This window comes from Onychostoma macrolepis, chromosome 01, assembly GCF_012432095.1.
Source record: "Onychostoma macrolepis isolate SWU-2019 chromosome 01, ASM1243209v1, whole genome shotgun sequence".
In the NCBI taxonomy this organism is placed as follows: Eukaryota; Metazoa; Chordata; class Actinopteri; order Cypriniformes; family Cyprinidae; genus Onychostoma; species Onychostoma macrolepis.
The window spans coordinates 624,078-642,471 of record NC_081155.1 but is presented as its reverse complement, the minus strand read 5'-3'; the positions used below and the strand labels follow the sequence as shown (position 1 = coordinate 642,471).

At 41.7% G+C, this 18,394-nt stretch overlaps 1 protein-coding gene across 1 annotated transcript in view; it reads left to right on the top strand.

Moving 5' to 3' along the window:
- mslnb (mesothelin b) overlaps window positions 1-18,394 on the top strand; it is a 29,631-nt gene that overhangs the window by 775 nt on the left and 10,462 nt on the right. Inside the window, exons 4-48 of the mRNA XM_058768452.1 lie at window positions 8-126; window positions 237-413; window positions 598-629; window positions 711-808; window positions 916-941; window positions 1,120-1,141; window positions 2,113-2,140; window positions 2,232-2,307; window positions 2,462-2,620; window positions 2,709-2,920; window positions 3,008-3,096; window positions 3,185-3,303; window positions 3,414-3,590; window positions 4,032-4,063; window positions 4,150-4,247; window positions 4,333-4,361; window positions 4,470-4,491; window positions 4,604-4,631; window positions 4,712-4,784; window positions 4,876-5,072; window positions 9,430-9,624; window positions 9,803-9,897; window positions 9,993-10,105; window positions 10,718-10,894; window positions 10,979-11,010; window positions 11,094-11,191; window positions 11,285-11,307; window positions 11,993-12,014; window positions 12,098-12,125; window positions 12,341-12,425; window positions 12,508-12,654; window positions 12,739-12,947; window positions 13,022-13,125; window positions 13,231-13,338; window positions 13,433-13,587; window positions 14,205-14,413; window positions 14,496-14,581; window positions 14,665-14,792; window positions 15,068-15,193; window positions 15,382-15,575; window positions 16,070-16,158; window positions 16,254-16,387; window positions 16,493-16,611; window positions 17,166-17,283; window positions 17,370-17,585. Coding sequence (XP_058624435.1) covers window positions 8-126; window positions 237-413; window positions 598-629; window positions 711-808; window positions 916-941; window positions 1,120-1,141; window positions 2,113-2,140; window positions 2,232-2,307; window positions 2,462-2,620; window positions 2,709-2,920; window positions 3,008-3,096; window positions 3,185-3,303; window positions 3,414-3,590; window positions 4,032-4,063; window positions 4,150-4,247; window positions 4,333-4,361; window positions 4,470-4,491; window positions 4,604-4,631; window positions 4,712-4,784; window positions 4,876-5,072; window positions 9,430-9,624; window positions 9,803-9,897; window positions 9,993-10,105; window positions 10,718-10,894; window positions 10,979-11,010; window positions 11,094-11,191; window positions 11,285-11,307; window positions 11,993-12,014; window positions 12,098-12,125; window positions 12,341-12,425; window positions 12,508-12,654; window positions 12,739-12,947; window positions 13,022-13,125; window positions 13,231-13,338; window positions 13,433-13,587; window positions 14,205-14,413; window positions 14,496-14,581; window positions 14,665-14,792; window positions 15,068-15,193; window positions 15,382-15,575; window positions 16,070-16,158; window positions 16,254-16,387; window positions 16,493-16,611; window positions 17,166-17,283; window positions 17,370-17,585 — 4,823 coding nt within the window. The remainder of the gene's footprint in view (window positions 1-7; window positions 127-236; window positions 414-597; window positions 630-710; window positions 809-915; window positions 942-1,119; window positions 1,142-2,112; window positions 2,141-2,231; window positions 2,308-2,461; window positions 2,621-2,708; window positions 2,921-3,007; window positions 3,097-3,184; window positions 3,304-3,413; window positions 3,591-4,031; window positions 4,064-4,149; window positions 4,248-4,332; window positions 4,362-4,469; window positions 4,492-4,603; window positions 4,632-4,711; window positions 4,785-4,875; window positions 5,073-9,429; window positions 9,625-9,802; window positions 9,898-9,992; window positions 10,106-10,717; window positions 10,895-10,978; window positions 11,011-11,093; window positions 11,192-11,284; window positions 11,308-11,992; window positions 12,015-12,097; window positions 12,126-12,340; window positions 12,426-12,507; window positions 12,655-12,738; window positions 12,948-13,021; window positions 13,126-13,230; window positions 13,339-13,432; window positions 13,588-14,204; window positions 14,414-14,495; window positions 14,582-14,664; window positions 14,793-15,067; window positions 15,194-15,381; window positions 15,576-16,069; window positions 16,159-16,253; window positions 16,388-16,492; window positions 16,612-17,165; window positions 17,284-17,369; window positions 17,586-18,394) is intronic.

The window sequence follows — 18,394 nt, the reverse complement described above, 5'->3', positions numbered from 1 at the left end:
GTGTCAGATGCGGGCTGTGTGTCGACTGCTAACAACAGCGCTGAGTGGCTGCAGAAGAACTTTGGCTCGTTCTCTCAGTTCGTGTCTCTCAGAGATCTGCTCTCCATCAACGGACTCTTTAATCCCGTACGTCTTCACATCTTCACATGTGATTTCATCAAAGAAGATTGACAAAAATAACACCAACAACACTTTACCCTTCACTGATATTCTCTTGCTCTTCTGTGTGTCTTTAGTTGGAGACCCTGGACAATCTCACTCCAAAGCAGGTGGCTGGACTGATGGCTGATAATCTGCCTGGTCTTCCAGAGAAGGAAGTCATCATCAATAGAGTGTTTGATCATCTGCTTGTGTCTCCTGTGGAACGAGGACTTCCTGATGTTCTCCAAAACCTGCTCTTAATCTCACAGATGGTAACATTTACACAGTTGTTCTCAATGGCTCTCCATCAAACCCTAATCAGATGCACCAGTGTTTTGCTTTTGCATGTGGATTGTCTTAAATGAGAATGTAAAGTAAATGCACAGTGGTCAAAGAAGTGAGTCTGATGAATCAAGTATGTGATGATGGCACTGATGCTCGTTTGTGTTTCCACAGACCATTATTCCGTGCAGCTCCTACATACTGATGTAAGTGTATGTGGTACGTGATATTGAGTGTCTGGTGTCGCTTGTGCTGAGATCTGCTATAATTCTGTGGTTCTTTCTCAGATTTCAGAGGCTGTTTCAGGCTTTACCTTCCCTGCCGACAGAGATGGAGACTCTGGTCTTCCACATAACTGGAGAACTCAAGCAGAATGGAGCAAGAGGTGATTCTTGATCTTCATCATCTCTCACTGACGACTCATCTAGAAGATCAACGTGTTTCTCATTACTTCTTCTGGAATTAATGAATTAATGTTTGTCTTATTTTCAGACTGCTCACTTCCTGAACCTCCAACAGTAAGAGTTTGTTTTAACATCAGTTCCTTCTCAATCTTGTTCAGTCCTACAGGATTCCTCACTGTCATTCACTCTTCAATACCTTTTTACAAAACTCAGAACATACAGAGATAAAAAACAACAACCTTGTTTTACATTGTATCTTTTATTTTGTTCTGTCTTTTATCTTCTGTTGCAGTGTTTGATCACACCTGTGAATGGTAAGTGCATTTCTACATTACACCTGTTTGGGATGTTGAACCAATCAGCCTGTGTAACGGAGTCTGAATGAATGCTGTGATAAACTGAACCTGAATCCTTGCATTAGCCAACATCCATAAGCACTGAGGCCAAAGTTTCGGAGATTTCGTCTCTATTGAGCGTACTGTATTAGGCTAAGCTTTAAGCATTGTTATTTTGATACGAAACAAAGTCTCAGAATTGCAATTATGGCCATTTTATTAGGAAATTCAATCAACGAAAACCGCTTTGGCGTTCTTCAATGTGGCATGATAGATCGCTGCAGCCATCTCAGACCAAGCAAAGTGTCAGCGCAAAGTGCTTTCACTTTACTACTAGTGGGTGCTCGCCTGTGCGTAAACAAACGCATAGCAAAAGACTCGTGACAGTCTCATTTTTGTTCTGGAGGCTGATGATCCCGCACTCTGCTGCCACACTGGATGCACTCGCCACCAACTGGACAGGGGGGTAATTACAGTTACAAATTAGAGTAGATCACCCTAAGTGTAATCTGTCAAAGTGATGGACGGCCTTCAGATTTTTCCGTCACTGCCAAACAAATTCCGTAAATGATGGACAATTTTCGGTTAACGTGACCTCTAGTGCCCTCACACCTTCGGTTTTTCAATCAAAACAATGCTAATCGCAAGTAGCCTGTTGGACAAGTAAACTGAAACCGATAAATATCTTGAACATGTTATCAAATCCATTTATTATCCTTTCTATATTACTAAAAGTTAAATCCCAGTAGTTTACAAGACTAGTAGATTTTGGGAAAGGAATTCGGAGAGAATCAAAACAAGATTTGCTCGGAGCAAGTTTTGTTTGTCAAGTTTCTACTTCTATTATTTTCTCTCAACATTTTTGCTTGTAACATTTATATTAACTGGTGTTGTATTGTTATAAATGAGATCCAGTGGCACTAATCAATGTTTTCTGATGGATTTAACAGCTACCAGAGTTTGTTCAGGAGTCAACAGGTACGAGCAAAAACACTCTTTTCTCCACTTTGACACTGTGACATCATCTGTCAGACAGGAAGTGCTCATGAAATTCTGATGTCTTCCACAGTAACGAGACTCTCCTGTCCGCTGGACTCGTGAGCGCCCCCTGTAGTGTGGACCTGCAGCAGTACGCTTGCTCTTCGGTAAGAAGACCACGAACAGCAAACTCAGTTCAAATGAGCTGATGCTGATGATCATCTACGAATCTACATCCCTCCAAATGTGCAGCAGTTTCTGGAATCACCATAATGTTTCCTGAACGTCGATGTCCACTGACGAGATCTTCTGTGTTTGTAGATCACAAGCTTCACTCCTGAAAGCCTGGCTGGGCTCCTGAAGTGTCAACTATCCAGCAGAAGAAGTTACTCCAAGGAGATCTGGAAACTCCTTTTCACCAAAGCAAATGATGTTCTGGACGGAGCCCTCGTCATCTTCTCCAGCACAGCGGCAAATATGGTAAATAGGTCTTGCACATCACTCCTCTAGTGTTCACTGGAAGATTGACTGGGAATATGACAGTAATTGCTCCTCATTACATCATCAGTCTCAGCCAATCAGAGGTGATGTCGTGTCCCAAGTGCTGGATGTGATTGGAGAGCTGAGACTGGAGCGCATCAGTCCTGACCAATGGAGTGACGTCACTTTCATCAGCATGTTGTTGGGTCAATATCTGAAGCCGTTTTTACCGTTCGCATCACCATCCCTACTGCAGTGCACTAGCAGCAAAAACCTCAACTGCCAAACTTACCAGCACATGTAAGAGAAGCATTTCCTCAACAATAGCTCAGGACTATCAGGAGCTGTTAAGATGCTTGTTTAACTTTATTCTCAAACATTTCTCAGCCTGTCAGAGGTCACACTTGTCAATGAGACCCAAGGAAGAAACATGGCGGACTTCTTCATCCTGGCCTTCCTCAGAAGAAACGCAACAGGTGAGGTGGAGGTTCACTGATGTTTCAGGCTTCATGTGGAGGTTCTGGAGTTCATGAAGGTGATTTTACTGTGTGTGCTGTGTGTCAGATGCGGGCTGTGTGTCGACTGCTAACAACAGCGCTGAGTGGCTGCAGAAGAACTTTGGCTCGTTCTCTCAGTTCGTGTCTCTCAGAGATCTGCTCTCCATCAACGGACTCTTTAATCCCGTACGTCTTCACATCTTCACATGTGATTTCATCAAAGAAGATTGACAAAAATAACACCAACAACACTTTACCCTTCACTGATATTCTCTTGCTCTTCTGTGTGTCTTTAGTTGGAGACCCTGGACAATCTCACTCCAAAGCAGGTGGCTGGACTGATGGCTGATAATCTGCCTGGTCTTCCAGAGAAGGAAGTCATCATCAATAGAGTGTTTGATCATCTGCTTGTGTCTCCTGTGAAACGAAGACTTCCTGATGTTCTTGACCTGCTGTATATTTTCTCCATAGCGGTGAGAAGTGTTTCAGTGATTAGGCTGGAGGTCTTCGGCAGTTTCTAGAACTGTGTATATATTAGGCAGTTGAAATTTGGCACCCTCAATTGGGAGAGTCTTAACATTTATTTAGCCAAACAACAGCTCAAATTTACTCATCTTTTGATCCAATGATGTAGAAACACAATGCTTTATTGAATTACACCAGTACTTGTATACATTTCACCATTTTTGATTTGAGGTTTTTTTTGTTTGTTTTGTTTTTGTTTTGATGTTGCAAACAAACCTTTCTGTAATTCATCTGTAGCTGATCCCTTTGTAGTATCATATTGTGCTATTAAGCTTTCAATCACTCTTGTGTTATAATGTTTGTTCTACTGTGCTCATCCATGTTATTGCTGCTTACAGTTATATTTCTCTGAATGGAAATAAATGAGTTCTTCTGATTTTCTTTTGTAGAGTCCATTCAGCTGTCAAACCAACCAGATAATGTAAGTGTTTGTTTATTAATAACCATCAGATTCAGTTGCATTAATGAGCACATCTTCTTGACTAATTCTGTTCTGATGTGAATCAGCTTCACGAGGCTGGAGCAGATCTTGAGCTCAGGAGCGGGTGATCTGGAGCCCATCATCTGGACGAGTGTTTATAAGTTCAGCCGCACAGCTCCTGCAGGTCAGCGGTTTATCATCTGTGTTCTGTCAGCCGTTATCTTCTTTTCTCTTCTTCCTTATTAATGCTGTTTCTGACTTTCCTACAGACTGCGTTCTCCTCCCAGTTGTGAATGAGGTGTGTTTATTTCAAATGAATTACTTTAATTTTTGCTTGTACAGAATCCCAAACACACTTTTAGTCTGTTGTGTACATTTAACGCTGCATTTGTCTTTTCTTCTGCAGTGTCCCGTGACTCCATTTAACGGTATTCAGTGATTCCTGTTCATCACTAGGAGCAAAGCATCACTATTATTTCATGATCATGTGTGAGTGTACAGTTATGTGTTGATGTTTTCCTCTGTTTGTGTGTGTTTCAGAGACTCGGGTGTGCAGTGGAGTGGACAGGTAGTGTAAAGCTTTGATTTCTGCTTCATGTTCCTGTTTTGTTTTTCCCAGCTTTGTCTAACTGTGTCCTCTCTGTCCAGTTCTGCATCACAGCAGTGCTTGAGCAGTAGACTGTCGTGTGACTTCAATATCATAGTACACGCGTGTGCCCCGGTAATCACACATGAGTCTATTTCCCAGAATGCAGCTCTATGATCAGGCGTGAAACGGTGGTGTAAACAGGTGTGTTCACGTGTGTGTTCAGGTGCTGAATGTGAGTGTGGAGTATCTGGTCACACTACTGGACTCTCATCTGTCTGTGGATGACACGAGCTCCGCTGAGAGCTGGAAACTCCTCCTGACCAGAGTCTCACACCTGCTGGACGTCGCCCTCATCCAGCTCTCCAACCAGGTACAAAACGGACTCATTCCTGTCTGTGTCCACTTCTCATTCAGAACACGGTTATTATAGTTAACTACAACTAAATCTAAAACCACAAAAAACATGGTAGCATTTTACAATAAGGTCCCATTAGTTAACTGTAGTTTGTTCATTTCATAACATTAACTAACAATGAGCAATACATTTATTACAATATTTATTGATTTTCTTTGCAGCTGTTCATTGTTAGTTCAGGTAATAATATTAAAAGATCCAACATTTAATTTTACAAATGTATTAGGAAATGTTGAGATTAACAATAACTAAGATTAATAAATGCTTTTGTTTGATCGTTCATGGAACCTTGTAAAGTGTCACCAAACGCACGTTTGTTGCTTGAAATAAAATAAATGTTAACTGAAATAAAATATAAAAAAATGCATATATGTTTCATGTAGTCGCCAAAGCAATTTTTTTTTTTAGTTTAACTTGAGATGATAAAATAACTAAAATTATCTGAAATAAACTTAAATAAAATAAAATATGAAAACTTAAAAATCGAAATAAAAACTAAAATTGAAATAAACTAAAATAAAATATTTAAAAAAAATTTACCTACTGTAGTTGAGGTCCGTGTACTTTTGCGTCCATTTGTTTATCGTTTTTTAACCCAGACCAAAAAAAAAGAAAAAAGAACGGTTATTGTATTTTTAAATGCTATGCTGAAAACCAAAACTGAAATTAGAACTGTACACACAAAATGTTACCCGAAAAAGTAAAATATTGACTTCTTTTCAGATTTTTTTAAATGAATTTTTGCACTTTTAAAAAACATTTGCACAAATTATAGAAAAATGTCGATTTTAACAGTTTTTCTTTGGCCAAATTTAGTAATGCTTCTCCTGCACGTTCAGTTGAGAACTAGAGCCATCTTTGGAACAATGTAGAGACTTAATACAAATATGATTTTTAAAATAGACATAGCAGAATCTTGGGAACATTATCATCATGAAATTATATACTGGGATATAATTTTGTCAAAATGTTGTGTGCTATCTGGGTCACGGTATCGGAGAGGACCATGCATGGTTGCTCAAAGTACAGTATCGTGTTAGAGCTCTACACACGGTTTAATATATGGGGTAAATATAGAAATATACAGATACAGGCAGGCCTGGTTCTTAAATCAAATCACTGAGGGTGCTTCTGAAATCATTTGAAAATCTGAAATCATTGTCTTTTTTCCCCCCTTCTCCCAAATCAGATTAGCCTACTGTTTCAGCTATTAAAATAGTTCAGTTTTATATGTAAAGGGAAAGTGATTATATTTTGTTTCGTTTTTTTATTAGGCTAAGTTCATTTAGAAAAACATTTGGAGTATTTTTTCTTTTTTTTTTTTTGTTCGTTAAATAATATTTTTTTCTTTCTTAAAGTAACGACCAAGCGGCCAGCGGCGGACCGGCAGACCGATCATAGCCTGTATTTGATCAATATAGCCTTTTCAAATCATCACGACTTGCCTAAAATAAAATCTATAGATATAGCCTACTGAAACAGTTCAAGCATACAACAATGTTTAAACATTAAACCTAGATAAATGTGCGCTGCATCCAATAGTTTGTGCGGAGAGTGGAAGTTAAAGCGCAGGACATGGAGGCGCCAGCGCAAATAAATTGCATTTTTTTCAATGGAAACAACTTATGCCGTAATTTTTTGCTCATAAAGGTAAGAGTAATACATCATTTGGAACTGTAAAGGGTCTACTTTTATTTGTGTGCACTCACAATATCAAGAAAACGTCGTGCTTTTAAGAAAACAATCATGCGCTTTCTGCCGTCCCAGTCAACAATTTGATCTCACAGCGATGTCACCATGATCTCACAGGATACTCGTGATGAGGTCACAATGTGAGGTAACAGAGAGCTAAAAGTGTAACCTCACAGCGCCCTCACTGTGTGCTCATACTAATGTGAGGTCAAAGTGCACTCACTGCACAGAGACTAGATACCCAGCATGCACTGCAGCACGAAGCTTTTGATTGTCACGATTGTTGAGACTCATACACCGATTCTTGATGTCTCTCTTTGTGTTTAAATGACACCATAGATCAAAATGTTTATGACTTATGCTTCTAAAATCATTCATAAATTATTACATGGTTTAACCCTATACTGTATAATCAAAAAGCTGTTATAATTAAAACATTCAGATTTATAACACTTCACAAAGACTGCATGCTGAATCTAGGTGACGATTGTGTTGTTATCAACAACAAATCAATATCACCTGGTTGCAGTCTCTTTTTGGTATTCCTTGCCATAACAAACACAGTTACAGCAGCCCAAAAAAATATAATGTTATAAAGTCAAGGGTCAAGAGCCCAACTAAAGCAAACACTACTCACTTTGATGGTAACATCAAACGAAACAATAAAACATCTAATTCTCAATAAGCGCTTTTGTAGATATCAGAAATAAAGTCAGTCTGGTTAGTAATGAGTGGAGCAGTTCTCTGCTGAGATCATGAGAGATTTAATGTCTTCTTTTATTTCAGTTGATTTCATCTAAGGCTGTGTCTGGAAGTCAGTTGTATGTTTGGAGAAGGTTCTTATAACAGAAATCTGTTAGCTGGGCGTGCACTCATGAGCTCATCATGTGATATCTGTGATATCACTGTGTTAGTGTTGAGAAACAGGAAGTAGAATGTACCCCCGGTGACTGATATTTGAACTGCCTCCTCTCAACCTGCTCAACATTTTGAGTTCACAATGAGCTCATATATTACTCACACTGTGAGGATCACCGTATGAGAATGGTGTGATGTCACTGTGATCATCCCGTGACCTCACGTGTTGACTGGGGTCTCCTCTTGAACAGGAGCGCTTCACAAAAATGAACCGAAAGTCAGAGAATTGGCTACATGCCTCACAGACATGATAAATATATCTATATATAGAAAGCTTTAAATTGCTATTTAACGAAATAAATCAAATCGATAACAAAAACTCTTTCATCATAATCCATGAAGATGCACTTCTCTCTAAATGCGCGTCTAATGAGGAGATGTCGAGTCAGGATCATCATCTTCATCTTTGCGACTCTGACTCAGAAAACACTTTATTAGTAAATAATTCAAATATCTCCTTACTATTTCCCCCGGACACATTCATTATGCTGGGGCTTTGCGGCAAGCTTCAGCATATTGCGTGTGAACGCAGAACTCTTCAGCTGCTGCTGCGGGACTCTAAACACCGTCGAGCCGCTCTTCACAGTCGCGGCACGGTCTCGTGTTGTTTCCACCAGCGCGGCAATTTTTTTCATCACTAGTTGATGGATGTCTAAAATATAAAAATAAGGAGGAGCCTAAAACAGGCCCGAGGCCCGGCCCGCGTCTGAACTATGACCTGAAAATTGGCCCGATTGAAGCCCGGCCCTAGAGGCGTAAAAAAGTAGGGGGCCGTCGGGCCCGAGCTGAAATGCAGGGCTCTAGCATTCCCCCTCGGTAGAAATCACGGGGGCTGAACTGAACTAAAAGCATGGCCACTCAGGAAATCAACATAAAATGTCAGTTATCTTATTTCTAGCTTTAACCAATGTCCCTTGTCTTTGCTTTAACTGACCTTCTCTTGCTTTCGTTTCGTTCCCTCCTGTAGAACTTGTCCAGGATACAGTTATTTGCAAAGAAATGGGCTATCTAATGTGTATTTCATACATGTTTTCAGGCATGAAAAATTATTAAGATCATAAAAATATTGAAGCTAAATGTTTTCATAAAGCAGTTATGGTAGCTATGTCAGTGAGAGGGTGCGTCTGTATAGAAACACTCAAAAAAGGTAGAAATTAAACTTAGCATTTACTTTATACTTTATATCATTTTTGGGATTTTTAATGAAATAGGAATTTTGAATAATGAAAATTAGTTTGTTCCTGCTTATTCTGTTCATCAGAGTTTGAACCATTATAGAAGAAACCGCATTTTCCGTATTTCATTTCTGGGTTAAAAAACGAAAAATGAATGGACGCAAAAGTACACGGACCAGTTGATCGGGTGACATCTTATTTTAGTTTTACTTGAAGTAGAAAAATAAATAAAAATAAAAATGAATAGCAAAAAAAAAAAATTTAATTAAATTACATAAACACACAACAAACAGTAAACTTTACTAAATTACAATTAAAAGGAAAACCGAAACTATAAAAACAAATTCAAAATATTACTAAAAACTTTAATAGTATATCTATGACATTAAAATAACAGATTCAGAATCATTCAGTCTATAGAACATGTTATCACTGCTTCAAAAGTGATTGTAAACAGAACTGTGCACAGAAATCCTGCATTTATTCATTCTGAATCATGAACAGAGATTGTATGTTGAACCCCTCTATGTAACGGTGTTTGATTCTATTGCTGGTGCTGATGATCTTCTGTGTGCAGTCGGTGTGGTGGAGCAGCAGCTCTGCTTCAGTGGTTCTGGACGTCCTGCGGGAGCTTCGGCTGGACAGACTCGGATGAGAGCGCCGTCGCTCAGTGGCTCGATGAACACCTGCGGCCGTTCCTGCCGAGGGCATCCGGGACCTTCCTGCAGTGCCTGCGCAGCCAGAACTTCAGCTGCCAGAGCTTCCAGACAGTGTAAACGGCCCAGATCTTCCTCACTTTCTCTTGAAATATTCAAAACCAGTCAAAAATACTGAGTGAGCAGTGTGTGAATATCTCAGTGTTTGATGGATTTGAGTATCAGTGAAGCAGTTTAGTTTAGGAGTCTGAGTGATATGATATTGACATGCGTGTGTGTGTGTGTGTGATGAAGGGTTGGAGCGTTCGATGCAGGATTTCTCCACATGACTGACTTTCAGCGCCGAACAGCCGTGTCACACTTCATCATCCCGTTGCTCTCGAGAGCAGGTACTGAACCGACGCTCCTCTGTCCAGGTCAGATCAGCTCATTAATAACACTGTATTGCTGTGATGTGTGTGTGTGTGTGTGTGTGTGTGTTCAGGTGCGGTGTGCGTGTCCAACGACAGCTCTCAGTGGCTCATCAGTAACTTCGGCCAGTTCTCTGCTCTCGTTCCTCTGAATCAGCTGATCTCGCTCAACCCGCAGTTCAACCCGGTACAGTCACTAAAACACATTCACAGCACAAACAGTCTCTGCATTCATCAGGATTCACTCTAAAACATGGTAGTGTTACCTGAGAAGCAAAACTGAGTAAGATACATTATTTTTTTAAGCATAAACTGATACGCTGATGTGGGCGTGGCTCTCAAACTTAGATGAGCATGAGCTTGCGGTCGGAGTTTAAGGCGGGGCTTGATTCTGTGCATCAGTTGCTGATTGTGTGTTTAGATGTGGGCGTGGCTCTCCAAAATGTAGGCGGATCTGAAGCATGCAGGAGATTGTAAGAAAGGGGAGGAGTTTAAGTGGATTAAATGAATGGAGAAATCTGACGTTTCACTGGAAGGTCCAGTTATGACATTCTCATTAAACAATACTGTATTCATAAGAAAATGAACACATGTACAAACAAATTGTTCACAATAAGATCTGCATTTAGAAAATGATGTGAATCTACCTTGAATGCAGACTTTAACACAAGAAATGTAATTCTAGATGGTCTCAGAACAGGATACAGTGTCTTCCACAGTTTTGCTTCTCAAGGTATTTTACTGAAAAACCTGAGGAAGTGTTCTTGAAGTTTTAACTTGGTTTCTTCTCTGTTTCCAGATGAGCGGCCTGCTGTATCTCTCTCCAGAGCAGCTGGTCGGCCTGATGTTTGATGATGTTCCTGGTCTTCCAGAGAAAAGTGTGGTCATCAATGCCGTGTTCGATCACCTGACCGCATCTCCACAGAGAGAGAGGATCGTGTCCACGCTTCCCATCATGGTGGAGTCATCAAAGACGGTAAAGGAGTTTTTCAGTGCACTTTTGCATCTGTTTCTCATTGCTGTCCCACCATTGACCCCCGGATGTGCTTCTTTCTGACAGAGGAACGTCTCCTGCGCGTCATATCAGATCATGTGAGTCTCGTCATGCTCTGAATGTGTTTCATGTGCTGAATCTCACGGTCTCATGCTCACGCGTCTGTCCATCTGTTGGCTAGTTTCCACCGTCTGGATCATCTGATGGTCAGCGTGCCGGTGGACCTGGAGTCAGTGATTCTGAGGAGTAAATCAGCTCTTCTTCAGAACGTGCCGCAGGGTGAGTCCAGAGCACTTTGACTATTATGAGACGTTTGTTTTAAGACGCACACACACACACACACTCATGAGTGTCTCTCTCTCTGTGTCTCAGGTTGTGTGAGCTCCAGCAGACAGGTGAGTGTCGACGGTGCCTGGGGAAAAAGACGTGCGCTTAATTGTATTGATTGTGCAGTTGTAGTGTACTTCAGATCTTAAAAGTCTATTTAAAAACAAACAAAAACAACTGTACTTAAACAGAGATGCTTTCATGACCATGTTTCTCGACACACTTAAGTACACTTTTAAACTTTTAATTTGTAAACAAACTTTCAGTACATTTAAAAGTGCATTTCAAAACATTATGGTTTAATAATCTTTTGTCATGCTTTAAAGAAGTACACTTATTTTGATGTGTTGACTAACATACTAGAGCACATGTAAAGTACTTGATTATAATTTTTGTGTTATTTAATAACTACTTCATCATTACAACTATATTTAAATACATGATATACAAAATGACATTAAAGTGTATTTAGTTGATCATAAATTCAGCAGTACTTTAACCATATTTCAAAGACAGTGAAAGTAATAATGAAACTACATACTCTATAAAGATGTACTTAAGTGGGTCAAAAAATAGTTCAACTGTAATGCATTGGAAATAACCTGCAGGTAAGTGTCTGAAAATATTACATTCCCTTTGCGCTTGAGTGTATTATTTGAATTGTATTATTTGCATAATAAGTACTCTTTTTAAAAGTATGCTGATGATGTAAGCTCGTGTGATGCTCACGTGTGTCTCTTCTGTCTCCTCCAGTGTGGCGCCACACCAGTGAACGGTTAGTGATCGTCTCTGTTTGGTTATATCTGTCTGTAATCATGTGCTATGTGAGCTGACTCTCTCTCTCTCTCTCTCTCTCAGAAACGACAGTGTGCGGGAGCGTCAACAGGTGAAAACACCTTCAATATGATTTTAGATCTCAAACAGACAAACTTTCAACTGATTATTTAAAGAAATGATAAGCTGATTAATTGATTATCAAAATAATCTCTAGTTTCAGCGCTAAATCTGATTGGCCACGTGTGGAGTATCAGTGTTCTGATTGGCCGGTTGAGGTGTTTCTGTCATACTCATAAGTGTGTGTGTGTGTGTGTGTGTGTTCAGTTCTGCTCTGTCGGCGTATCTCGGCTCGTCTCATGATGGCAGTCGGCTCTGTGAATTCGGCATCACACAGTACGCTTGTGCAGGGGTACGTGAAACACACCATACACAGACGTGTGAACACACACTCCGTCTCTGTAAACATGTGTTTAGTGTGTGTGTGTGTTCAGTTGACAGATCTGAGCTCACAGGACCTAGCGACAGTGTTGTCATGCGGTCTCAGCAGGAATGAGAACGTGTCCGAGGAGACGTGGAAGCTCTTCACGCAGAAGGTCAACCCTGTGCTGGGTCCAGCGCTCGACCTGCTCGCCATCACGGTACACGACAACACACTCACCGCTGTCCACTTATACACAGTGCAGGAGACAAGAAAGTAACATTGAACTGTGTGTCTCCATCAGAGGCTGAATAAGTCCCGCCCTGCAGTGTCATTCTTGAATGTGATTGGAGAGGTCACTCTGAGCTCCTTCAGCTCCACCAATCTGAAAGATGATTCGTTCGTCCAGCGCTGGTTTAATTCTAGGCTCCGCCCATTTTTACCCCACGCCTCCGAGATGTTCCTGTCCTGTCTGTCCACCAGAGACTTCAGCTGTGACACCTACAGGAGCGTGTGAGTTTCACACACACACACTATACACACACGTCATATGTTGACACAGCTCTGAGGTTTGGTCTCTTTCACAGTGTTGGGAGCTTCAGTCAGAGTTTTGACATCATGTCCACTGACACACAAGCTAATGTCTACGTCGACTTCATCAAAGTCTTCCTCTCTCAGAACAGCACTGCAGGTTGGTTGGTTGGTTGGACGGACACGCACGCACGCACGCACGCACACACACACACACACACACCAGGTTTGTAGCGAATGCTCAGCTGTGTTGATCTGTGTTTAGGGTGTGTGAACGTCTCTCAGAGCAGCGGTGATTGGCTGATCAGCAGCTTTGGACATTTCTCTGCTCTTACCACAGTCACTGACCTGCAGACGCTCAACCCCAGCTTCAGTGTGGTACGAACACACTCACACACACACACACACACACACACACGTAGTGTGTACAGATGCGTGTGTTGACGTGTTCCTCTGTGTTTGTGCAGTTGACACTCTGGGTCTGCTGAGCTTGAGGCAGTTAGTGGAGGTGTCCAGCTCTCCTGGATTCCTGTCCAGCGCCGCTGCGGTCAACAATCTGCTGCTCTACGTGCCGGACGCTCAGTTCACTGCGTTCTTCTCATCACTCTCCACTACGTTACAGGTGACACACACACACACACACACACACACACACACACCTAACACATACTATTCATCAACATACTCTCAGCCAGTCACAGCTCAGATGCTCTGCTCTTCTCTCTGATTGGCTGCATGTGGTGTATCTGGGTTCCAATTGGCTGATTAATCGGTTATCAAAAAGAAACCTCATAATCGTCATAATCATAATTTGTGCTGTATGAATGTGGAATAACATGTTTTCCCCAATAACATAAAGAAAATAAAATCTGTCTTTTTTTATCCAATTAATAGATTATTCACAGATGCAACTGGTCAATTAATCGATTATTAAAGTAATTGTTAGTTTGTGGTGCATAAATGTGGAATTATGTTTTTCTCTCCAACAAATCAAAGTAAAATTTGGCCTTTTACTCACTAAATTGATTATTCACAGAAACAACTGTCTGATTAATCATTTAAAAAAGAATCATTTATTTGAAGTCCTAGTTCTGATTGGTCATCGGAGGTGTATCTGTGTTCTGATTGGCCATTTGTGGAGTATCTGTGTTGTGATTGGCTGTCTGAGGTGTATTTGTGTTCTGATTGGCCGTCTGAGGTGTGTCTGTGTTCTGATTGGCTGTGATCTGTGTCTGTCAGATGCAGAGCGTGGTTCTCCCGTCCCCCGTGCAGGAGGCGTTTCTGCAGCAGGTGTTTGACAGGGCCAATCTGACCACCTTACCAGACTCTGATCTGCAGATCTGGATCCTGAACATACTGCCTTCCTTCGTAGCCAACATCACCGTTCAACACGTGACGTCCTACTTCAGCGTCGTCCAGCAGAGACCCTGTCCCATCAGCCAGCAGGCGTAAGACTCTCTCTCTCACACACACACACACACTTACTCACTCACAACCCGTCTGCATGCTCACTGCTGTTTGCTCTTCCAGGGTTCAGCTGTTGAACTCGTCCAGCTCCACCTTCCAGCCGGAGACACAAGATCAGATCTACCAGCTGATCCTCGGCTCTCTCACAGGTGTCCATCCATCCATCCATCCATCCATCTATTCATGTGTTCATCCCTCCATCCACTCACCTATCATCCCTCTATCTCCACAGGCCCTGCCCCGCTGCGCTGCTATGCTAACCAGAGCTACTACGCTTTCCTGACCTCCTCCTTCATGAGTTTCCAGTTCCCCAGTCTGACCACCTTCCTGTCACTGATGCCGCCGGCTCGCGTGCCAGAGGTCAGAGATCACACCCCCTCCATCTGCCGATTACTGATCCAATATAGAGTCCGTGAACGACTTGCTGAAGATTATAATAGTTTCTTTAAATCGGTGTTACTCAACCATGGATCTGGAAGATGATTAAAGGGGAGCCTCTGAATGCTATTGTGGGCAATGGGAGTCAATAGGTTGAGAACCGTTAAATGTGCACCAGATCACTAAGCGCACCTTTAACTCTTCGTAATGAGTTATATTAAGTTGTGCTGTTGTTTGACGTGTGTGTCGTCTCACAGCTGATGGAGTCGATGTCCCCAGCGGAGGTCAGCAGTCTCCTGAACCGGCCCAATGCTGTGGATGATGTGACCCAAATCTGCCCACTTTTCAGAATTTACCCAAAAACGCCCCAGTACTTACAGACGGTATGGACATCTTTCACTCATAAACTAATGTAATAATCCTCTAGATTTAAATTTGATAATATAATAATCGTATATTAGCCGCTCCTGAATTACTCTCATTTACTGTGAAGTGACCAAAGCAGCACAGGTTCACAGTCCTAACTGTGATGTGGTAGCAGTAAATGAAGAAGCGTCTCTGTGTCCCGCAGGAGCCGCTGTTGCCCGACGGTTTGGCCCGGCAGGTGTTGTCCTGCGTCTGGCCTCAGGTTCTGAAGGTGGAAAGTCAGTCTGAGGTGAATCAGTGGTTTGATCTTCGACTCGTTCAGTACCTGCCTCTCCTCACCTCACAGTTCATCGCTCCAGACGTCATGCGAAACGCCTCCTGTCTCGCCTTCAAGAAGTTGTGAGTAGCTCGTTTTCCACACGTACATTGTGAATCAACAAATACAAGCCTAAAGAACAGTCACATTACAGAAATTCTGGAGAGATTTTGCACACAAAAAAGTCCATTGTCTACTCTCAGTTGCGTAGTAATGTATGACGCATGGCTCACACAGAAGTCCCTTTCAATCCAAGCAGCTTTGCGTAGGTGATTTTGAGTGACCAACATGAAACTCCACGATTTCTAATAGAATGAATGGATTTCAGAGCTATGGTTAATGTGACTGTACCTTTTACTACTATGTGATTCAGTAGCATAAAGACTTTGTTCATAACTCCAGAAACAAACTACAAATCAACTTTGTTTTGGACTGATTTTGTTCAAAATGATGTCATGTCAGTTTGTTCTTAAATTTCACTATAATCATTTTGGGCCTCAACCTGAGCTGCTCAATGTAACTAGTTTTCCTCTAAAGACATCTAATGATGGCAGATTTTGTGCGCTTCTTTGTTTAGTGTTTCAGCAATGGCTACATACAACTACACCGCAGCTGAGTTTTCTCAGAGCGACATCTACGACACCATCCTGGTCTACCTCAACTCCTGTGAGTCACTTTGACTGACTGCATGATTGATTCTGCTGTGCGGGGATAATGAGCGTTTGTCTGATGATGAGCTGCATTTGTGTTTGTGTTCTCAGCTTCTGATTCAACTCCGAAATGCTATAACACCTCCAACCCCGATCTCAACTCCACCGCCTGGTTCGCAGACTACATCTCCGTCTTCTTGAGCTTCATCACACTGGACGACCTCCTCAAGTTTGGCTCGATTAAGGTGTGTCAACCTGAAGAACTCAGATCTGTTTTCTGTTGTTTGTATCCGTTCATCTTCTACTCACCCTCATGTCATTCCAAACTCAAAAACCAGTTTGTTTTTCAGCCGTTCCTAGTGAACCTGGAGAACCTGCAGCTCTTCAGTCAGATCAGCGTTCCTGATGACGTCTTGGAGTACTATGTGACTCTGCTGTTCGAGATGAATCCGTCCTTCAGTGCCTACTAGTGAGAGACGCTAACAACACTCCCAATAATCAGCCTTAATCGCCTCTTACTGAACTACACTCTTAAAACTGAAGGTTTCAAAAGGATGATCTCACAGTGATGCCATAAAGAAGAACCATTTGGGTTTCCCAAAGAACCTTTCTGTCAACAGCTCTTAGTAGAGCCATTTTTTCTTAGTGTGAAGTGTAGTTTCAGAACCCTTTTCCATTATAAAGTATCTTTTGTGCGATGGAAAGATTCCATTGGATATTAAAGGTTCATTTTTCAGAGTGTACATGATAAGTCATTTAAATCCATCATGAGCCGCTCTCATCAAACCAAGGCTAGTTTAAATCTCACATAACACACTTTTGTTGTTTTGTCTGAAGTTTGGCAGTCAGTTACTGGAAATCCTTATTTACAATACTATCATTTGAAAAATTCTGCTGCTGAAAAGGCTGGTTTGGTTTGATGGTCTCGGCCACTTGTCTGTTGAACAATCTCAACTAACTTAGATCAGTTTAGACCAGTAAACCAACCAAGGCTTGTTAACGTTTGCTTGTGTTCATTCATAGTCTTCCTCTGAAGTTCCGCTGCTTGGCTCCTGCGAGCTCCTTCCTTCAGCTGAGTCCGGAGCAGCTGAAGAACATCTCATCCAGCATCCATCAGAACTGCACTGACGTCCTACCTGAAGTATGTACAGGAGTGCTGGAGTGTTTATCAGCAGAAATCAGCTCTGTCTGAGCTAAACCCATGTGTGTGTGTGTGTGTGTGCGCAGGTGTCGGCGGCTCTGGCGAGTAACGCGGAGGTTCTGACGGTGAACGCCATCGAGGCTCTGGGTCAGTCGTCCACGGGTTTGAGCACGGCTCAGATCAGCGGCGCCGGAGGGGACGTGCTGCTCGATGCGCTCACTGTGCTTAAACTCGTTGAGGGCTGGAACCTCGATCAGGCCATGATGATCATCCAGACCCTGCTGTCGTCTGGAGTTTACCAGGTACACACCACCAACACCTCTCAAAGCCCACCGAATCACACGTCATGTGCCTCTCAGGAACACACAGTAGTGCTGCTTCATTCCTGAGTGAATCAGTGTTGTTGAACGAACGGTTTGAATCAAAGATTCATTGACTCACTCTTAAAAACAGTCACTTGTTTCATTCCTAAATGAATCAGTGTTGTTGAACAAATCATTTGAATCAAAGATTCACTCAATCATAAAGACTTTTCTTCCTGAAATGTATTAAAGGGATAGTTCACCCAAAAATGAAAATTCTGTCATTAATTACTCACCCTCGTGTCATTCCAAACCCGTAAGACCTTCGTTCATCTTCAGAACACAAATTAAGATGTTTTTGATGAATTCTGAGAGCTATCTGACCCTCCATAGACAGCAAGGATCCTCACACGATCAACACAGTTGTCAATGTATGTGATACCGTCCATAATGGCATTATAGGGTGAGGCAGAGGAGATGAATTCTTGAATAAAGTCGCTATTTTTGTGTTCTTTGCACACAAAGTATTTGTGTAGCTTCGTAAAAGAACCCCTGATGTCACATGGATTATTTTACTGAGATCTTTGCTACGTTTCTGAGCCTTGATCGTGTTAAGATCTTTGCTGTCTATGGAGGGTCAGATAGCTCTCAGAATGCATTAAAAATATCGCAATTTGTGTTTGGAAGATGAACAAAGATCTTACGGGTTTGGAACGACATGAAGGTGAGTAATTAATGACAGAATTTTCATTTTTGGGTGAACTATCCCTTTAATAGTGTTGAACATGTATTATTGAATCAATGATTAA